The 22,461-nt window shown below is 42.4% G+C and overlaps 1 protein-coding gene across 1 annotated transcript in view; it reads left to right on the top strand.

The window, feature by feature from the left end:
• The window catches only part of LOC126095334 (ras-specific guanine nucleotide-releasing factor 2-like), a 1,914,760-nt gene that overhangs the window by 574,412 nt on the left and 1,317,887 nt on the right, over positions 1-22,461 (top strand). Inside the window, exon 2 of the mRNA XM_049910139.1 lies at positions 15,974-16,105. Within this exon, the coding sequence (XP_049766096.1) occupies positions 15,974-16,105 (132 nt within the window). The remainder of the gene's footprint in view (positions 1-15,973; positions 16,106-22,461) is intronic.

The following is a 22,461-nucleotide window of genomic DNA, read 5'->3' as shown; positions in this document are numbered from 1 at the left end:
TTACTCATAACCCACGACAGAATAGCAAAACAAGTAAACTGCCAAAACTACACCTCCTATCAGACAGTAACGAGAGGAGGAGGAAAGGTCACTGTTTTCAATTACACCGGTGCCAGGGAAAGGAAACCCGGTCGCCGGAGGCCACAAGGCAGAAGAGGCGCTGGTTACACAAAATTATTACTTAATGATTAAACCTTCCACGAACTTAACTTGCAATTATGCTCGAACAGGCAGTACACGACCTCCGATGGCAGGGCAGCACACATCCGACCGCGCACGCGTCGCCAGCGTACCCAACACGCCACGGTCACGCGACAACACGCTCTGTCACCGGAGTTGACGTCTTCTCTGCAACGTTGACGGGTAGTGACCGCTCCTCCATCTTAGGTGTCTCCTTTCAAACTCCAGTGTTGAAACAGAAGATTTAAAGGAGCTTGTTAACGTCCTACCAAGGCGAAATGAACAGCAACAGGCGATTCAGTATACAACCAACACGCGGGGAGCTCTTCCGTCAACTCGACCCGCTCGTTACACAACAGACATACATCACGTGGCTACTTAGAACAACCGGCCACGCCTGCTTCGCGCTGCACTGGAGAGCCAAACTCCCTCCCTTGTCCACCACACTCTCTGCGCGCAACGCCCCTACTTCCGCGCCACCACACGAGGTTACCACCGGTCAAAGATCTCACTTCCTCCATAGCAGTTTCCCGGAAGCAAAAACGCAGATATCGATAGCAGAGGGAAATAACAACCGAGCAACCAATTAATGACAGACAACATATCAAACAAACATGTCAGGGAAAGGAAAGGAAAACCAATGCAATCTAAACACAAGGTGTAGCACGAGTCGATACACGGCTCAGTCATACTCCTCATAGAGGCCGCTAACGTACTCTTTCCACCTGTCTGTTCTCTTCATCTGCATTTAACGGTGGAATTCCCGTTGCATTCTTAATGTTAACTATAAAGTCTGGAATTACTGATAGGATATTGTGGGTCGGCGGGTGGAATTTATTTGTTGTTATAAAATGTTTTGTTTGTTTTTCCCGGCCGATGCACCATATGTGGGGCGGCGGGTGGAATTAATTGTTGTTATTTAATGTAGAATGTAATGTAGAAAAGATACATTTCCTGGCCGATTAACCATATGTGGGGCGGCGGGTGGAATTAATTGTTATAAAAATGTTCCTATTATTTATGCAGTCTTTTGCCGTTCTCAACACTGGCTCTCTAACTACAATATTGGCAACCAGAAAGTGGTTAGCAAAACGTGAAGCCTGTAATTAGAATTCCTAGTGTCCACTTCATCTGAGAAATACACTTATAGCTACAGCTTATAGCTCTGAGGAATTAGGAGACTGTCTGGGATTCATAATCAGAAACGATTCTCTATAAAAGGTTCACTATATTCTGAAAGTCACAGACCAAATAGAATCCACACAATCCAACTACCAGAGCAGTTCAGAGTCTAATGCGCTGATGCAACTATAACTGTTCAAATTAAATGTTTAAGTGAATGCTCGCCATAATTTGATGATAATGTTCATCAAACGCCACGCTATATAATGGTAGAATGTCTGTCCCGCGACGGCACGTGAAAATACGACATACGCAAACTGAAGATAGATCATTAAAGTCATCCCAGAATTAACACTTCACTCGAAAATGATTTCATGGTTATGCGTATCCCGAGTAACTTATTACGGCATCCGAGGCTGTTTACGGCAATGATACCGACGCGACGCTACTCCCGGCACAGGTGGTGCGCTAATCAGCGTCTGGAGAGAACTGGGGCCTTCCTCTCTCGCGCAGTGTTCTTATATATAAAGCCGCGGTGCGGACGGCTCAGGGAACGCCTCATCAAATCCTCTCTCCCGACTAGCCGCTGGGCTAGTAATGCACCACTTTAAGTTATCGAATAAATCATTGCTTCCTTTGCCGATGGCCGATGAAGCTCTCAATTTAAATGTGCAATCAACACACAGGTAAGTAATCATAATAAAAGTCTGACGTGGCTAAGTCAAATATTTTGGGCGAGAGAATTAATTTAATTACACTACACGCAGTAGACGAGCTCTGAACTTGCCCTTTGGAGATACGCTATCGCTATAGTTTTATAGTTATTCAATTGAAACTTGTCAGATCTTTATGATTATAGCGGATCTCCCTTCTACTTAAATTTAAACATCCTAGCCTTATTTATTAGCCTACTTAATCTATCTTGCTTCCTAAATTTTTAAGACAAAAACCAGAAAATCATGAATTTCAACTAAAATTTTAGTTTGTGAAATCCAGAATACTGTTTCTACTAAATTATTATGCAAAAGGACTCTAAATATAAATTTTTAAGTTTCTAGCTCTTTTGTGTTGCGCCAATGATTTTTACAGAAAAACGTCCAAATTTCGAGAATGGTTAAAGTTATTGAACTGATATTCAACACATATTGATTTAGTATTACTCCTGACATGCTAGAAACGTGTCGGGTTATTTACTTGATTTTTAAAGTATTGTGCAACATTTATGACGTCAGAGCTAGTTACAGCGGACTAGGCTGGCACACAATGGAAAGACTTATGTGAATTTTATACGGCTTGAGTAGGCTACTTCCCTACAATATGTCGTCGGAGTACATGTACATTGATGTGTAACATTATTGCGACGGGGTGTCTTGATGGCTTGGAGTGAGCGAACTATTCTGTACCGAAAGTGAAGGTGAGTGCAGTAGAAGGAGACAGCCGGTGTACACAAATGCGCTTTGTTACTTACAAACATTCAGTCTTCTCGGCAGTGATGTCGATCTAGATATCGACCTCTGCGAGTGCCGCTAATACGCAGTCTCTCGGCGCAGCTGTCCTCGCGGTGCCGTCCTCGTCGATGTCAGTGCGTACTGATCACTGGCTGATTCAGCGTCAGGCACCGCGGGTGTCTCGTTCAACAGATCTCGTCGCAGAAGAACCCGGCGCACCTGTGGCACCCTAAAAGGCGGCCAAGGGACGGTAGGGCGACCCGACGTCCCGGGCTCCACGTCAGAGGCCGGGCGGCCGAGGCTGTTCCAGCGGTTCGTGGCTGGAGGGGCCCTAGGGGGAGCTACGGGCCACATGACGGCGGCCGGGTGCTGGCGAGTGGACCCACCGTGGCCCCAGAGCGCAGTACAGCCTGGAGCCCGGACGGTCGACGGTTCGACACCCGGTGATTGCGTTTGCTGCTGCGTCATAGATACGCCGTTGTCCTCAGGCAGCGCCCCACATAAGTTTGGCGCCGTAACATAGGCCAGCTTTCTGATGATGACTGGTTGGTCCCGAGAGAGACGAGGTGTATAAATCCTTCTGTCAGGTGGTTGATTGTATGGAAGAGGTAACACTGTTCCCCTCTTCCATTACCCAAATGCGTCTCGAATGGTGGTCAGTGACCGCGGACTTGGTCATGGCGCCACAGAAGTAGTTTGGAGCGAGGAAGCGCCCCGCTGCTGATGTGTCGGCACAGGTCGCGGCCACTGCCCGGAACACGACGCTTCGCCTACAGGCAACGTTTGAGACGTCACGTTCTTCCCTTTTTAGTTGGATACGAGTCGCCAAATCCCTGTTCGAAACTTGACTGTAAGAGAATCACTGAAATATCTCCTATTTGACTGCTGAGAGCAGTTCTGATGGTAAAATTCACTTTTATTGTCACTGCTCCTACTCCCTAATTACACTCTATTTACACACTTGTAGTGACAACGCAAAGTATTTATTTCGCGATTTCCACCGTCCTATTTGAGTTCAAATGGCTCTGAGCACTATGCGACTTAACTTCTGAGGTCATCAGTCCCCTAGAACTTAGAACTAAGTAAACATAACTAACCTGCCCGAGGCAGGATTCGAACCTGCGACCGTAGCGGTCGCTCGGTTCCAGACTGCAGCGCCTAGAACCGCACGGCCACGCCTGCCGGCCCTATTTCAGTCAATTGTTCGTTGGTCATCAGGTTTCTGGCTCCACCAGGTGGGGAGAACGGGAATCAGGCTGGCTTCGTAGCTTTACGATCTTATTTACATTCATCTACTTCTTCCCATATCATTTTCTACAACTTCACTAAAACAGTTGACTACCTGCCTCTAATGATTGTCTAGTCGAATACGTATACTGTGGTCTAGGGACATCATTCAGCCGTATGGAAGAAAATTAACCTGCATGCAGTGAACTGTACGCTCACTGTCCTGTCGATACTGGGCTTTGCATTTTGCGCGCTGCCCCATTGTACGTCAGGGCCTACATCAGTGCGCAGCACGCCACGTCGCGGTGCGAGACAGATGGCGTTCTGGTACCGCTATCTGACCCCCTTTCCCCGGTTCCATTCGCGAATGGTGCGTGGGCATGATGACTGTCGATAAAGCAATGTATTAGCATTAATTTCTACATTTTTTACATAGTGGTCTTTTCGCGGGGTGGATGTGGGAGGAAGTAATATGTTGTCCGACTCTTCCTGCATCATACTCTCTCAGATTTTGAGCTGTTTAACCTTCTGTGATGCACAACGCCTCTCTTGTAATGTCTGCCAAGGACTTTTTTGAGCACCTCTGTAACACTCCATCGCACCCGAACGACACTGCGACGAAAGACATCTTCATTGGATCTCTTCCACCTCTTCTATACGTTCTACATGCTAAGGGTCCCATAGTGATGAGGAATAACCCATAATTGGTCAAACAAGAGTTTTGTGAGCTAGTGCTTTCGCGTATGAGGTACATTTCCTTATGATTCTTCTTGTGAATCTCAGTCTACCATCTGCTTTTCCTGCAATTTGTTTCATGTGGTCATTCTACTTATCGTTGCTCCGGATATACAATTTTCATATCTTAACAATTCGAAAAATTTATGGACAACAGTAACAGTCATGGTGGCCTTGCTTCCGTCGCGTTCTCAAGACATCGCGATTGGCGAATCTGTCAGAACTTCCATAACTTACACTCTTGTTACTCTTTATTAATTCCTCTCGCTGAGAGAGATTTACCCAGAGCGCCTCCTAAATCCTTTACCCTGCTATAGGCTCTACATCGGCTTAACCGATGTTCTCAAGTAATCCTTCAGTTTTCCTTAAGAGCTACATGCGTTATATAACGCCTCCACATGCCCTACATTCGAGTCCCTTTAATTCCTTCACTTCCGCATATATTCGATACCTGATTCACTTTCTCGCCATTTCGCATCCTTCGCTTGGCAAACATAATAAACATTGCTTCTCGATGCAGCTGGAACGGTTCAGTTGATGACCTCACATCCTTTGACTCATCTCACATTATGTGGCATCTCAGCACTTTGCTAATGTAGGCAGTGTAACGTGATGTGAAGAGAGCAAAATCTGAGCAATACCGTTTCGACTCCTTATTCTTGTTCTAATCCATTGGCGCTTTACCTCAACTAAGTAGTTGTGTTCACTGTGCTGTGACGATCCTGCGATACTTTTTGTACTGCTCCAGGTCCCTAGACATTCAAAAGTGGCGTCATAGTTCTTCTCAGTGACATCGTGCATTTTAAGAAGCGTTTGAAAAATATTTCACCTTTCGGGTTATAAGCACCAAAACTCGCGCATTTGCGCATGAAGCTGTGTTTCGTAGAAATCTGTTGTATTTTAGGTGCTGCATTTGGATATAGTTAAAACACCGATTGTAATAGTTCATTATCGTTTAGTTGTTTACACATTAAACGTTTTGTTAATCAGTGGTTTCAGACCACGGAGAACTCTTTGGATATGCGAAATAATGCATGTACAAAATCAGCATTGTGCCCAGCCCAGTAAAATGGGATATACTGTATAATCAGGGAATCAAAGCTGCATCGATAATCTAGCAGGAAATTAAATTAACCCAAAAATTGCTGTAAGTTGGAAGTGGATATACTGAGGGCAGTTTGAGTGTTTTTAATACACAACCTTTATTTTGACGAATTATATATGACTTTATACAGACCAATTATTTAAATTTATTATATTTTAATAAATTTTATAAATGAAGATTTTTAAGGTTTGGAACTGCATGCCTGAAACTCTTTATACACAAAATTCATCAAAATGAAAATAAAATTACTTCATTAATTGTTCTATATAAATCCATCTATAATTCATGAAAAAGAAGGCTCTTTATTAGAAACACCGCAACTGCTTTCAATGTACCCAGTTTCTACTATAAATCTAAAGCTATATCTATTTTGAGCAGACTAATACTACCAAAATAATATTAATAAAACAAATATCTTTAAAAGGAGCAGCTATTATTTCCCCATTTTAAATATGCTACCAAATACAATATTTGTTAATAAACTAGGATTATATATATAATCATGAAATCAGAAATAAAATCAGTGGAGGATTTTCAAGATCAGGCAATTGAAGAAGTTTACCATCGGTTAAAAAATAGCGAATACAAATTTAAAAAAAGGGGTAGAACAACTAACTAGTAATTTTCAAAATAAATTATCTCTAAAATCACAGCAAACTTAATCGAATATAGAGATGATTAGTAAAAATCAACAATAAAAATAAATAAAAAATTACATGCCAAAGATCATCAATATTATATAATTAATTCATAAAAGGGTTGTGTATTAAAACCTTCCCAACAGCACTCAACTTTCCCAATTGTTAATACATACCCAAAGCACATCATTCTGAGTGCATTATCTAATGAAATAAAATTTATTTGAAAATAATGAGATTTTTGGGAGCATTACAATTAATTTAGGTCCATCTTCTAATAAATATTTTATATTGACATAACAAATCCAGTAACTGATGACCATCAGTCACTACAGTATTAAATAAAATGGATGTGACATTTAATGTTGGATGGTCATCTAACTCATTATTAAAACAAAAATTCTGAATCATTATATTTAAGTTTCTCCATTCCTTTATATCTCAGTTTAATAGTCACTTCTACAAGAAACTGAAAATCTCAAACTCTAATTATTTTCAAATATCTGTTTAGCAAAATAGTTTTAAATTCATGATTTAGTACCATGCAAATTTTATCTGTATGCCTAGTATTCAGATATTCATAATCAGTAATGTTGTATAAAACATTTACTGGCAACTTACTAATCGTTTTAAACAAACTAGGATTACTAATGTTGTTGGGCATCTTCAGTAGGGCCTCCATTTACATAGAATAATTTTTCATTGATGATTTTAAAATCCATATGATATTATATCATAGCTCTGTAGAAAAATTCCTTTATCATACTGAAATAAGAATTCTTTCTTATCTTGTTTGCTGATTAATTTTTAGAACTAGCTATTTGGTCATACTCTAAGTGTATCTTTTCTTTCACATCACACTCAATTAATTTTATCAAAGATTTACCATTCAACTTTTGAATATTTTTATAGTTTAAAATTATGCTCTTCATTTCCATCTTCGAAATTTAGTATTTTTCTCATAGTAGTAACTTTTAAGTCCAGTTGAAACCCATTTTGTAATCCATTTATTATCTCCTAATTTATCTGTCCATTCACCTAATGTACAACCAATTTTTACAGTATTTCCACCATTATTAATGTATACTATACAGTCCATATCAAAATGAATAATGGCTTGTCCTTTCTACCGGTATTTGTTAGCGTTGATTCGGAAATCGTCTTCCAATAGTAAATTTCATCAACCTTATCTTCTTCTGCTCCATAATTGTCTTCATTTTAGTTATTGTAATCATTCTCTAGCCCGTCCGGTTAGCCGAGTGGTCTAATGCACGGCTTTCCGGAGCGGGAAGGAGCGCCTGGTCCCCGGCACGAATCCGCTCGGCGGGTTTGTGTCGAGGTCCGGTGAGCTGGCCACTCTCTGGATGGTTTTTAGGCGGTTTTCCATCTGCCTCGGCGAATGCGGGCTGGTTCCCATTATTCCGCCTCAACTACACTATGTCGGCGATTGCTACGCAAACAAGTTCTCCACGTATGCGTACGCCACCATTACTCTACCACGCAAACATAGGGGTTAGAGTTGCCTGGTGTGAGACGTTCCATGGTGGGGTCCACCGGGGGCTGAAACGCCCAATAACCCTGGGTTAGATGTGGGGCGGCGGAGGGGTGGACTGCGGTAGTCGTCGTCGGGTTGTGGACCACTGCTGCTATGGCGAGGACGCAGCCTCTCCATCGTTTCTAGGTCCCCGGGTAACATACAATAACATACATTACAATACAATCATTGTCATCTTCTTTTCCTCATTGTACAGTCATAAATGCAGTGTTTCTAGCGTCTTCTTTCGGAATATTATCCCAGTCCTGGAGTAACAGGTCTGATGGAGAGTTGACTAGCACAATTCTTGAAACTTATCTTCCTCCTGTCTGCCAAAACCATGACGAGAATTCTTAGGCACTGGCAGATTATGGTCTGAAATGGAGAATAATGCCCCCACTGAAGCTGATTCGAAGATAAGTGCTCGCACCTTTTGTTGCTCCTTTTGAAAACATGGTGAGGGTTTTTTTTGCATCCAACATTAGGTACAGCTGAATTAGCTTCTGAAATTGAGATTAATATCCCTTCTTTAAGTGGTGGTAAGAGACACTGTAAATATTGTTTTTAACTTATTGATTTACTTTGTTTGCTGTGGATGACAGAAACGTAAAATAATCAATCAATTACTTTACTTAAGTATTATTACCAGCAGAGTCATCTTGCATTTTTCGACAGAATCGCTGAAGTGCCATGAAATGTATGCCGTATTTATTAGCAGTTTTACTCAGTGATGAACCGGCTGTCACTTCTTTCGCTGCTTCCTCGTAAGTTTTTGTTGTTGTTGTGCCTTCGTTCCTTTTCTTTTTGCGGTTCCTTTCACAACAAATCGAAACAAAATGAAACAAATTGCCCACACCTCGCTTTGTTTTACACCCTTGGTGCCTGTGTAAATGTGCATGTGCAGACATCGACATGATGTTGAGTAAGCAAGTTGAGACATGTTCATGCAAGCTGCAACAAGTGCAAGTTAGATGATAGTGATCAAGTGAAGTTTTAGTTTTTTACCGCATTAAAGTTAGTATTATAATGAGATAGAACGAACTTACTGTGGTGTACAGGTCAGAGTGCCAACGACCTTTCTGCAGCGGTAACACCGGCTCCTGTCAGGTCGCCGTAGTTGAGCACTGTCAGGCTTCACTATCACTTGGATGGGTCACTGTCCAGATGAGCGAAGTGCTGTTGGCAAGCCCTTGTGAGGAATGTTGAGGAGATATCTGCGAAATGACGGCTCCAGTCACAAAAACTGACAATGCGCTTATAGCTTTGTACAGCGCCTATTTACATAAAACATTCAAGAGCTAGCTTCGTTCACTATTGTTTCATAAAAACTATTGCATTTTTCTTAGATTTGCTTTCAACCAAGTATGTCCTGGTAGAGTACGTAGCATCTTTCGACAGAAATTGTTATGAGTACAAAAAGAGTTTTATTTAGTGCGTTTACGAAATGTGGAGGCAATCTTTTTTGTGTAGTTAGCTTCTTCCTAAGTCGTGATTTAAGGTAACAGATCGTGTACGATGACTTAGTGATACGGAGGATAATGAGATTGGATACTGCTAAAGGGGTTACAGGTATCAGTTTAGAAATATCTAAGAAAGTTTTTAGGAATAAATAATAAGCCGCAAGTCAGAACCATACCAGCACCTAACTCGATGCCGCTTTATTATATACTTGTGCACTAGTACTCCATCACGTATTTTTCTACAGATCAGACCGTACTTTGTGTCACCTGTGCTTGACATGTGACCTGAGTTTGTAATTCTCTGTTAAATTTTATCAGAGATTTCAATGAATGAATAAAAGAAAGAACGAATATTCGTCAACTTTGTGACATAGTGTATGAGCCATATTAGTACTTAAGCACATCAAAAATCAGATGCACACAATAATGAAACAAACTCGCCCGTGACACGGACTAAGCTTACGAATTCGTTTTCCTGGATACGTTGCAATCAAAATGTAGATACTGAGTGCAAGCTGAAACATTTCAACAGTGTAAATGGTATCTGTTGAAGAACATTGATGAAGAGAAATAAAAATGGTACAACACGCAATTTATTTATTTCGAGCACTAACGTACCTCAGACAACTCGCCCACTTGCTTAATTTCACTTGTCAGATATCTTACTCCAATATCTTGAACACTTTATGAAATATATCGCAGTACATTGTGTGCCAGCCAAAGTGATGGAATACCATAAAGAGGCAACACTGCGATCAGAGTGAGGAAAATTGAACAACCATCCGCCATGCTTTTGTAATTCAAAATAAAAAAAAGTAAAAAAAATAAAAACATGATAGTGCGTATGGGAATTACGAATCCTAGAATAAGATAATAAATTCACATATTCAGGTGAAGTTAAACTCATGAAAGCTTTTTCTGTATTCGCGTGTAACACAAACGAACAAAATCCCAGACAGATAATATATTTAAATAGTAGCCACATGAAATTAGATATATTCCTAGTTTTCCTGCTTTTCTGCAGACGCAAACATTCGGCTTGATGTCGCAAAGAAATTGGTAACAGCGTACCTTGCTAGTTCGCACACGTATTATTTCGCCTTTAAAACAACCACAAAATGACGAGAGACTAAAATGAGGAAACCACAACCGCTTTCGACTGGCGGCCGCCTGAAATCTGAAATAGGTCACGTGACGTCCCACGTTGGTTAATTTTGAGCTTTCGTGCTCAGACAGTACCCTATTTCAGGACAACGGCGCGTTGTAGATTTGTCACAAACACGTCACTCTAGGTAGGATTTGTTACAATTAAACGCCAGTTAAAGACACAACAAGAGTGCAAGTAATTAGGAGACTGTACAAGCGACCACAATAATTTTCGATAGTGTAAACAATTGCTGTTGTCATGTCGTTACAAAAATGCAATAGGGGAGTCGGAGGAAGTATTTCGCGTCCTGGTACAGGCTTTTTTTATCATCTTCGCGTTTGTATCAGATTCTCGTACTTTTTTATTCACATAACATAATAATATTCTGCAACGTACAATGTTATCCGCATATAAGAGCGTACTCTATTAGGAATGACTTCATTCGTATTAAAAAAAAGAACAAAAGATGACGCTGCTGCGAATGAAACCATCAGCAATGAGATTTATATTCTTTCTTGTCACAAATGTTTGACTTTTCGTTTTTCAAAACCGTTCGCGATTTCAAAGGTCGTGTTTATACCGGAATCTAATCTAGCTGCTGTGCGTGAAATGAGCAGCAATGACATTTATATTCGTGCATATCACAAATATTTGGCTGTTTACTTCTAAATATGTTGCGATTTCCGAGAGTGTGAATAGGACGGAACCTAAGAGCAGAACTCGAGTTGCTGCAGTCATATTTATAGTCTCGTTTGTCACAAATATTTAGCTTCTATCGAATCCTTAACAACGCTTTCCTAAACTTGGCTGTCAAGCCAAAGATCGCACCACACAGCAAGGAACTGACGCCACGTGTCGATTTCTGAACTCCAGTTGAACACAGTAGTAGTACTGGCTCTTTTGCTCATTTTAGTCACTCGTACTTAGTGACTTCCGAGAGTATGACGGAAGCACTGAACAACGTGTTATAGCCTCTCCACATATACTCTGTCTACCTGGTACCAACACAGAGATTTAAAGTATCATTGATAAGATTGTTCTAAATTAATTATTGAGAAAACCTGCATCTGACTGCGCCTGTAAACTTGTTTCTTGCACTCCTCCATTTTGCCATAAATGCAACATGTATTTGACCCAGCAATAAAACGTTAGAGAATAATGCCGTTTGTGCAATGGCATTTAGATGGTACTGTAAAATTAACTTTTGGCCCTGATCTTTACTTGGTTCTTTCATTTGTGTGTAACTTTACTCTACTACTCATTTTCATTCAATTTGAGCAAAGGATTTGGATTATGCTTCAGGCTGTTAGAAACACAATATTGATCTCAATATATACAGGATGTTACAAAAAGGTACGGCCAAACTTTCAGGAAACATTCCTCACACACAAAGAAAATATGTTATGTGGACATGTGTCCGGAAACGCTTACTTTCCATGTTAAATCTCATTTTATTACTTCTCTTCAAATCACATTGATCATGGAATGGAAACACACAGCAACAGAACGTACCAGCGTGACTTCAAACACTTTGATACAGGAAATGTTCAACATCTCCTCCGTCAGCGAGGATACATGCATCCACCCTCCGTCCATGGAATCCCTGATGCGCTGATGCAGCCCTGGAGAATGGGGTATTGTATCACAGCCGTTCACAATGCGAGCACGAAGAGTCTCTACATTTGGTACCGGGGTTGCGTAGACAAGAGCTTTCAAATGCCCCCATAAATGAAAGTCAAGAGGGTTGAGGTCAGGGGAGCGTGGAGGCCATGGAATTGGTCCTCCTCTATCAATCTGTCGGTCACCGAATCTGTTGTTGAGAAGCGTACGAACACTTCGACTGAAATGTGCAGGAGCTTCATCGTGCATTAACCACATGTTGTGTCGTATTTGTAAAGGCACATGTTCTAGCAGGACAGGTAGAGTATCCTGTATGAAATCATGATAACGTGCTCCATTGAGCGTAGGTGGAAGAACATGGGGCCAAATCAAGACATCACCAACAATGGCTGCCCAAAGGTTCACAGAAAATCTGTGTTGATGACGGATTGACAATTGCGTGCGGATTCTCGTCAGCCCATACATGCTGGTTGTGAAAATTTACAATTTGATCACGTTGGAATGAAGGCTCATCCGTAAAGAGAACATTTGCACTGAAATGAGGATTGACACATTGTTGCATGAACCATTCGCAGAAGTGTACCCGTGGAGGCCAATCAGCTGCTGATATTGCCTGCACACGCTGTACATGGTACGGAAACAACTGGTTCTCCCGTAGCACTCTCCGTACACTGACGTGGTCAACGTTACCTTGTACAGCAGCAACTTCTCTGACGCTGACATTAGTGTTATCGTCCACGAAGAATTGCCTCGTCCATTGCAGGTGTCCTTGTCGTTCTAGGTCTTCCCCAGTGACGAACCATAGGCTGGAATGTTCCGTGCATCCCTAAGACGCCGGTCAATTGCTTCGAACGTCTTCCTGTCGGGACATCTTCGTTCTGGAAATCTTTCTCGATACAAACGTACCGCGCCACGGCTATTGCCCCGTGCTAATCCATACATCACATGGACATCTGCCAACTCCGCATTTGTAAACATTGCACTGACTGCAAAACCACGTTCGTGATAAACACTAACCTGTTGATGCTACGTAGTGAAGTGCTTGATGCTAGTACTGTAGAGCAATGAGTCGCATGTCAACACAAGCACCAAAGTCAACATTATCTTCCTTCAATTGGGCCAACTGGCGGTGAATCGAGGAAGTACAGTACATACTGACGAAACTAAAATGAGCTCTAACACGGAAATTAAGCTTTTTCGGACGTATGTCCACATAACACCTTTTCTTTATTTGTGTGTGAGGAATGTTACCTGAAAGTTTGGCCGTACCTTTTTGTAACACCCTGTATATATATATATATTGTTAAAATTTTAAGTCATACCGTAGCACGAAACATTTTTACAAAAATTTTACCAAACGCTTACTGTGGCAAACCTTGGGCACACAAATCCTAACTCTGAGTATTATCTAACAAATCCAATTTGAAATCATTATATATCTTCTCTCATTTACGTGTTAAGGTTTGGTCTGGGGCAGCTGTCACCACAGGTCTGTTTCCTCCGGGCACCTACCTGCGACTTCCCGGTTTTTTACTGCCCGCGCCCGGCTCTCTTAACCATCAAAGAACCTCCTACTCGAAGATATTATACTCGTTCAACCTTGCGGTTGGCAACTACCGACTGTTTTCTGGAGCCAACCTGATCAGACAGCACATACCTTTCAAGATGCAGTCTACATCTACATCTACATATACATCCATACTCCGCAAGCCACCTGACGGTGTGTGGCGGAGGGTACCTTGAGTACCTCTATCGGTTCTCCCTTCTATTCCAGTCTGGTATTGTTCGTGGGAAGAATGATTGTCGGTATGCCTCTGTGTGGGCTCTAATCTCTCTGATTTTATCCTCATGGTCTCTTCGCGAGATATACGTAGGGGGGAGCAATATACTGCTTGACTCTTCGGTGAAGGTATGTTCTCGAAACTTCAACAAAAGCCCGTACCGAGCTACTGAGCGTCTCTCCTGCCGAGTCTTCCATTGGAGTTTATCTATAATCTCCGTAACGCTTTCGCGATTACTAAATTATCCTGTAACGAAGAGCGCTGCTCTCTGTTGGATCTTCTCTATCTCTTCTATCAACCCTATCTGGTACGGATCTCACACTGCTGAGCAGTACTCAAGCAGTGGGCGAACAAGCGTACTGTAACCTACTTCCTTTGTTTTCGGATTGAATTTCCTTAGGATTCTTCCAATGAATCTCAAAAATGGTTCAAATGGCTCTGAGCACTATGGGACTAAACATCTATGGTCATCAGTCCCCTAGAACTTAGAACTACTTAAACCTAACTAACCTAAGGACATCACACAACACCCAGTCATCACGAGGCAGAGAAAATCCCTGACCCCGCCGGGAATCGAACCCGGGAACCCGGGCGCGGGAAGCGAGAACGCTACCGCACGACCACGAGCTGCGGACCAATGAATCTCAGTCTGGCGTCTGCTTTACTGACGATCAACTTTATATGATCATTCCATTTTAAATCACTGCTAATGCGTACTCCCAGATAATTTATTGAATTAACTGCTTTCAGTTGGTGACCTGCTATACTGTAGCTAAATGATAAGCGATCTTTCTTTCTATGTATTCCCAGCACATTACACTTGTCTACATTGAGATTTAATCGCCATTACCTGCACCATGCGTCAATTCGCTGCAGATCCTCCTGCATATCAGTACAATTTTGCATTGTTACAACCTCTCGATATACTACAGCATCATCCGCAAAAAGCCTCAGTGAACTTCCGATGTCATCCACAAGGTCATTTATGTATAATGTGAACAGCAACGGTCCTACGACACTCCCCTTCGGCACACCTGAAATCACTCTTACTTCGGAAGATTTCTCTCCATTGAGAATGAGATGCTGCGTTCTGTTATCTAGGAACCCTTCAATCCAATCACACAGTTGGTGTGATAGTCCATATGTTCTTACTTTGTTCATTAAACGACTGTGGGGAACTGTATCGAACGCCTTGCGGAAGTCAAGAAACACGGCATCTACCTGGGAACCCGTGTCTATGACCGTCTAAGTCATGTGGACGAATAGCGCGAGCTGGGTTTCACATGATCGTGTTTTTCGAAACCCATGCTGATTCTTACAGAGTAGATTTCTAATCTCCAGAAAATACTCGAACATAATAAGTGTTTCCAGAATGAGATTTTCACTCTGCAGCGGAGTGTGCGCTGATATGAAACTTCCTGGCAGATTAAAACTGTGTGCCCGACCGGGACTCGAACTCGGGACCTTTGCCATTCGCGGGCAAGGAGACGAGGTACTGGCAGAAGTAAAGCTGTGAGTACCGGGCGTGAGTCCTGCTTCGGTAGCTCAGTTGGTAGAGCACTTGCCCGCGAAAGGCAAAGGTCCCGAGTTCGAGTCCCGGTCGGGCACACAGTTTTAATCTGCCAGAAAGTTTCATAATAAGTGTTACAAAATTGTACAACTGATCGACGTGAGAGATATAGGTCTATAGTTCTGCACATCTGTTCGGCGTCCCTTCTTGAAAACGGGGATGACCTGTGCCCTTTTCCAATCCTTTGGAACGCTACGCTCTTGTAGAGACCTACGGTACACCGCTGCAAGAAGGGGGGCAAGTTCCTTCGCGTACTGTGTGTAAAATCGAAGTGGTATCCCATGAGGTCCAGCGGCCTTTCCTCTTTTGAGCGATTTTAATTGTTTCTCTATCCCTCTGTCGTCTATTTCTATTTCCAGCATAAAAGGCCACTGTGTGGCTGACTTTACCGGGCGTGGTGTTGCAGAACCTGCTGTTCTACTACGAGTCCGAGTCGTGCAGCCGGCCGTCGGGCGTGGTGCTGCTGGAGGGCTGCTACTGCGAGCGGCTCATCACGGCGGGCAGCGCCAGCCGCAACCGGGAGGCCGCCGACAAGGCGGTGAGTGGCTGCCTCTGCCTCTGCCGCCACATTCTCTCCCTGCTGCATGGTCTGCCTGTCCTGTCCTGTCCTCAACCACTTACACGCGTCCCCGCGGACTTTTCTTTTTTGTTATTATCAGTGGAAGATCTTTTCCGATCAACTGCGCCATCAATGAACACCGGGAAAACTTAATGTTTGAGAAATTGTCATCGGAAAATGTGCTAAGTTTTAATCGAGGGCCGAGACACCCCTGCCAGTCCTACGTCCTGACAAGGCCAGGTCCGTAACGTTTCCCACACCTCTGGCCCAATGTGGTCTAACGAGTTTTAATACTTTTATGGGATGTGAAATTTAAAAAACTCTCTGACACCGGCCTGATTTAACTTCACTGATCAGGATAAAAAAAAAACATGCGTTTATTAAGGGAATTTTCATTCACAAAGCAGGCTTATCACATTCACACAGTTCAATACTGTTCTATCCTGATTGAATTGAGCTTAACTTAAATTCCATAAGGCAGTGAAGCAATTTCGAAGTCTCGGTGCGACGAAAATTGTCAGTCGATCTCCTGGAAACATTTGTAATAATTATTAACTTTCGGTGATCACATGGGGAAGACCGGAGATCTGCTGGTAAGACCACGTTAGCCCATTTATTGAAAGTAATAAACTGGATATTTGAGCGTACAAAACGGCAGGTTCGTCCACTGTAAATCAGATGTTCCCCACTGATCCCGTGTAACACAGCGTAGTAAGCAGACACTGTCAATAATAATCAGTTAAATAATACGCGAACACACTTACTTTACATTAAGTTTCGGGAATGCAGCCGCATGAATTCTGTTCTATCCTGATGAAATGCGGCTGCATTCCCGAAACTTAATGGAGCAGTCTTTGCGCCGCGAAAACTTGAATATTCACACTTACTTTAGTTTAGTTCATGTATTAAATTCCTTCTCATAGAGAATCTCATCAAGATGGCTACTAGCTCAACAATACATACATATACATCTTCGTTCTTTTACGGCTAATCGGCAAGATCTGAATCATTCTTTACATAAGAGAAAACATAGATAGCAGAGAAGCTAATCGATTGAGTAAATGCACGCTCCAAGCCTTGAAACTACTTTGCATTGATAATCATCGTATATAAAAGTTTAGGAATCGGTAAGATAAGAAGAGATATTTCGACATATGTACTGAGTTATATAATTTATAAAATTTCTGAAAATATCGCGGAGAGAGCGCTGCAAGAGGCATTACAGAGTCTACGACAGAAAACGCTCAAAGCAACGAGTCGAGCAGGCGAGGCGACTGAGGACATCTCACAAGAGTCGCCGCTGAAAACTCTAGCTGAACATGGTGGGACGATGTTACTCGTGGAAGGTAGGTAATTGCTGGCGTAGAATGCTGTAGCTTTGGAAAGCGAATGTGATAGTTGTAAGTAGGCTGTTTAGGTTTTTATGTTGGTAACGCCACGTAGCGCTCTATATGAAAATCACTGACTGTGCTGTGTGAAGTCTGTGGCTGGTTTGCATTGTTGGAATATTTGCTATTGCAGTCTTGGGCAGTTGGTTGCGAACAGCGCGTAGCGTTGCGCAGTTGGAGGTGAGCCGCCAGCAGTGGTGGATATGGGGAGAGAGATGGCAGAATTTTGAGACCGGACGATCTGGACGTGCGTCCATCAGAAAGAGTAAATTTGTAATACTGGATATCATGAACTGATATATATATATATATATATATATATATATATATATATATATATATATGTTCATTATATCCAGTATTTTATATATATATATATATATATATATATATATATATATATACTATTGGCCATTAAAATTGCTACACCACGAAGATGACGTGCTACAGACGCGAAATTTAACCGGCAGGAAGAAGATGCTGCGATATGCAAAGGATTAGCTTTTCAGAGCATTCACACAAGGTTGGCGCCGGTGGCGACACCTACAACGTGCTAACATGAGGAACGTTTCCAACCGATTTCTCATACACAAACAGTAGTTGACCGGCTTTCCCTGGTGAAACGTTGTTGTGATGCCTCCTGTAAGGAGGACAAATGCATACCATCACGTTTCCGACTTTGATAAAGGTCGGATGGTAGCCTATCGCTATTGTGGTTTATCGTATCGCGACATCGCTGCACACGTTGGTCGAGATCCAATGCCGGTTAGCAGAATATGGAATCGGTGGGTTCAGGAGGGTAATAAGGAACGCCGTGCTGGATCCCAACGGCCTCGTATCACTAGCAGTCGAGACGACAGGCATCTTATCCGCATGGCTGTAACGGATCGTGCTGCCACGTATCGATCCCTGAGTCAACATATGGGGACGTTTGCAAGACAACAACCATCTGCACGAGAAGTTCGACGACGTTTGCAGCAGCATGGTTCAAATGGCTCTGAGCACTATGGGACTCAACATCTTAGGTCATAAGTCCCCTAGAACTTAGAACTACTTAAACCTAACTAACCTAAGGACATCACACACACCCATGCCCGAGGCAGGATTCGAACCTGCGACCGTAGCAGTCCCGCGGTTCCGGACTGCAGCGCCAGAGCCGCGAGACCACCGCGGCCGGCGCAGCAGCATGGACTATCAGCTCGGAGACCATGGCTGCGGTTACCCTTGACGCTGCATCACAGACAGGAGCGCCTGCGATGGCGTACTCAACGACGAACCTGTGTGAACGAACGGCAAAACGTCATTTTTTCGGATGAGTCCAGGTTCTGTTTACAGCATCATGATGGTCACATCCGTGTTTGGCGACATCGCAGTGAACGCACATTAGAAGCGTGTTTTCGTCATCGCCATACTGGCGTATCACCCGGGGTGATGGTATGGGGTGCCATTGGGTACACGTCTCGGTCACCTTTTGTTTGCATTGACGGAACTTTGAACAGTGGACGTAACATTTCAGATGTGTTACGACCCGTGGTTCTACCCTTCATTCGATCCCTGTGGAACCCTACATTTCAGCAGGATAATGCACGACCGCATGTTGCAGGTCCTGTACGGGCCTTTCTTGACACAGGAAATGTTCGTTTGCTGCCCTGGCCAGCACATTCTCCAGATCTCTCACCAACTGAAAACGTCTGGTCAATGGTAGCCGAGCAACTGGCTCGTCAGAATACGCCAGTCACTACTCTTGATGAACTGTGGTATCATGTTGAAGCTGCATGGGCAGCTGTGCCTGCACACGCCATCCAAGCTCTGTTTGACTCAATGCCCAGGCGTATCAAGGCCATTATTACGGCCAGAGGCGGTTGTTGTGGGTACTGATTTCACAGGATCTATGCACCCAAATTGCGTGAAAATGTAATCACATGTCAGTTCTTGTATTATATATTTGTCCAATGAATACCCGTTTATCATCTGCATTTCTTCCTGGTGTAGCAATTTTAATGGCCAGTAGTGTATATATGATGGCTTTTGAACATTATTAAGGATTAAGGTAAATACATTGTTTGTTCTCTATCAAAATCTTTCATCTGCTAACTATGCCTATCAGTAGTTAGTCCCTTCAGTAGTTAGAATCTTTTAATAGCTGGCAGTATTGGCGCTCGCTGTATTGCAGTAGTTCGAGTAACGAAGATTTTTGTGAGGTAAGTGATTCATGAACGGTATAGGTTATTGTTAGTCAGGGCCATTCTTTTGTAGGGATTATTGAAAGTCAGATTGCGTTGCGCTAAAAATATTGTGTGTCAGTTTAGTGTTGATCAGAATAAGTAAAGAGAGAAATGTCTGAGTACGTTCAGTTCTGCTCAGCTGTTTCAAAATCAAATGACGTAAGAGGTTGATCAGCACTGTAATTCATAAATTTTTCTAAGGGGATGTTACAACAGCACTGGACAAATGTTTCGAACCAATCTTAAGGCTAAAGTGCCAAAGCTTCCGCGGCCTGTGTAGAATTTAACAATATCTTTCTGGGCATTATACCGCGTCTTGTCGAAACTCAAACCGACTTTTCGACAGTTTCTGCAGCTCTCCTCTTCAGCGCGATTGTAATGAAGGTTTGTTGTGTATACGGTCCACCCTATGTACCGTCCTAGTTTGGATTACATCCCCATCCAGCATCCAAATTTTGTTTTTCTGTCGTTTCTTTAAAACTTAGATCGAGAGTTGGATGTAGCAGATGTTTAAAATAATGGTAAAATTATTATTGGTATGAAATACACTTAGTCAACTCAGTGATGGCTAGGTAAAAATGGAATTTCGGCCTACTGACGTTAATATGGAAGCAGCTATTGACCATTGCTATATCGAGTCTGCCATGAGTTCTGAACATTTTGCTAATGCTTGCAGTAGATTTATACAAACAATCCTGTTGGAAGAACATCCGCAACTGAGCGTTATAGCTTCAGTTGTAAATTACTTTATTTTCACACAGTCGGTTTCGGACTGTTATAAGCGCATCCTCAGGTGTCACAGCTGTGCTGTGGTCCCCGAGCGCCGCCTGTACCAGGCGCGGTGTGCTGGCTATGAGCGCAGAACAGGGAGTAGATTTATAGGTGATCTCTGTGAGCTGAACGAGACAGCTGATCGTCTCACAGCATTTTTGAACGGGGACGTATTTTTGTGATCACGAACGGATGTTGTTGGACCGAGAGGCCTGAATGAAGCAACGCGAAAGAGAAGTTAATAGCCAATTAGAGGATGGGTACTGTTTGTACGTATAGTAGAGAAATTTTGAATGTCGTAGCCAAAGGTATGTGGCTGCTAAGAGAAAAAGATATTGCTACTGATTTCGAAAATGGGAAGACAGGAAAATTATGAACTTAATGCGAGATGAGGTAATGGGATGAAGAAAGACTGTTGGTGTGACAGCGGGCAACTGTTGAGGACAGATCACAACAGTCGAGGTAGTAAGCGAGCGGTTCCCTAGCAACTTCGGGATTCAGTGGGAAAAAGTACTCGTATTTATAAGTCAGATGAAGTCCACAATGATTCATAACATACTAGAAATGTATTTTGTATATCTTCATGACCTACAAAATATTTTAATTACTGTAACTCAACCTATAAAAGAAAAGATAACGTAAAAATTGAGAAAATTGCTCTAGTAGTATTCTTTCCAGTCTTAATTGTTCGGAATTCGGATGAATCAACGTGACTATCACAGGAACGAAACATGAAAATCATAATCGATCCAAGTAATATCGATGTATTACGACTTTTCTGAGATTATCATATCAGTGTGTATATATTTGTGAAGTCGTTTAAAAAGTCATCAAGTCAATTAGCGGACGATTGTTATGATTATTATTATTTTTAATAATTTAGTTTCTTATTTATTCGTGTATTTAATTTATTATTATTTGTGAAAGGAAAACATCAAAGAGCTAATTACTTTATTTAGAATTACGACTACGACGTTCTCCTACGGAAAAAAGCTAGCTGGCGTTAGTTACTGTGGTTGGTAAGTATTTGAATAGACTTAACATTTGACTCGAATTATTATTCTGAATTTTTTTATATCACGTATGAAATTAGGCATTCATTGACCTAACCGTTTCAGCTGCTAGTCACCTAAGTAACAAAATTACCATACAGCTGTTTTCCTGAGAGACTCGGCACTGACCTGTAGTGACTTTCTGTCCCCGCAAATGTCCAGTGGCGCATGAACGTCCCGCGCGATGGCAGTTTCAGGGATAATTCTCGTTTCGCATGAAGTCCTGCAAACGTGACGTCATGTTGACGGCATGCGCCATATCGACGACCGCATGATCGGCTATCGACTTTTTGACAGTTATTATATGCTATTTAATGATAATGGTGATGTGTTTGTGATAAATTTTCAGTGATCCATACCACTGATTACTGCAAATAATAAAACAGGTTTCTTTCATTCTTAATTTGTAAATTATTGACGATAATAACTCACTCCTAATAGAATACTCTTACATAAAGGCATTAACAGTAGATAAATTTTGTTGTAGCAACAATTTGCATAAATCATTCAAAGAACGTCGGTGTCTGCTCATATAAGTATATAGTTTTGGCAATACCGGCCTTGACCTCCTTCTTCGCCGCCCCAGTGGCCGAGTGGTTCTAGGCGCTTCAGTCCGGAACCGCGCGACTGCTACGGTCGCAGGTTCGAATCCTGCCTCGGGCATGGATGTGTTTCATATCCTTAGGTTAGTTAGGTTTAAGTAGTTCTAGGGGACTGATGACCTCAGGTGTTAAGTCCCATAGTGCTCAGAGCCATTTGAACCTTCTTCTTCTATGTGGATACACACATATTCACCGAACTCTTACGGGTGTTGGAAAGAATGTCTTCCACGAGTAATGAGTGTGTTGAGGTGGGACACTACGAATGTAGTTTGTGGACATACAAGGTGAGAAGTTGGG

This window comes from Schistocerca cancellata, chromosome 8, assembly GCF_023864275.1.
Source record: "Schistocerca cancellata isolate TAMUIC-IGC-003103 chromosome 8, iqSchCanc2.1, whole genome shotgun sequence".
In the NCBI taxonomy this organism is placed as follows: Eukaryota; Metazoa; Arthropoda; class Insecta; order Orthoptera; family Acrididae; genus Schistocerca; species Schistocerca cancellata.
Note: the sequence above shows the minus strand (reverse complement) of the source record. Positions and strands in the feature narration are given on the sequence as shown.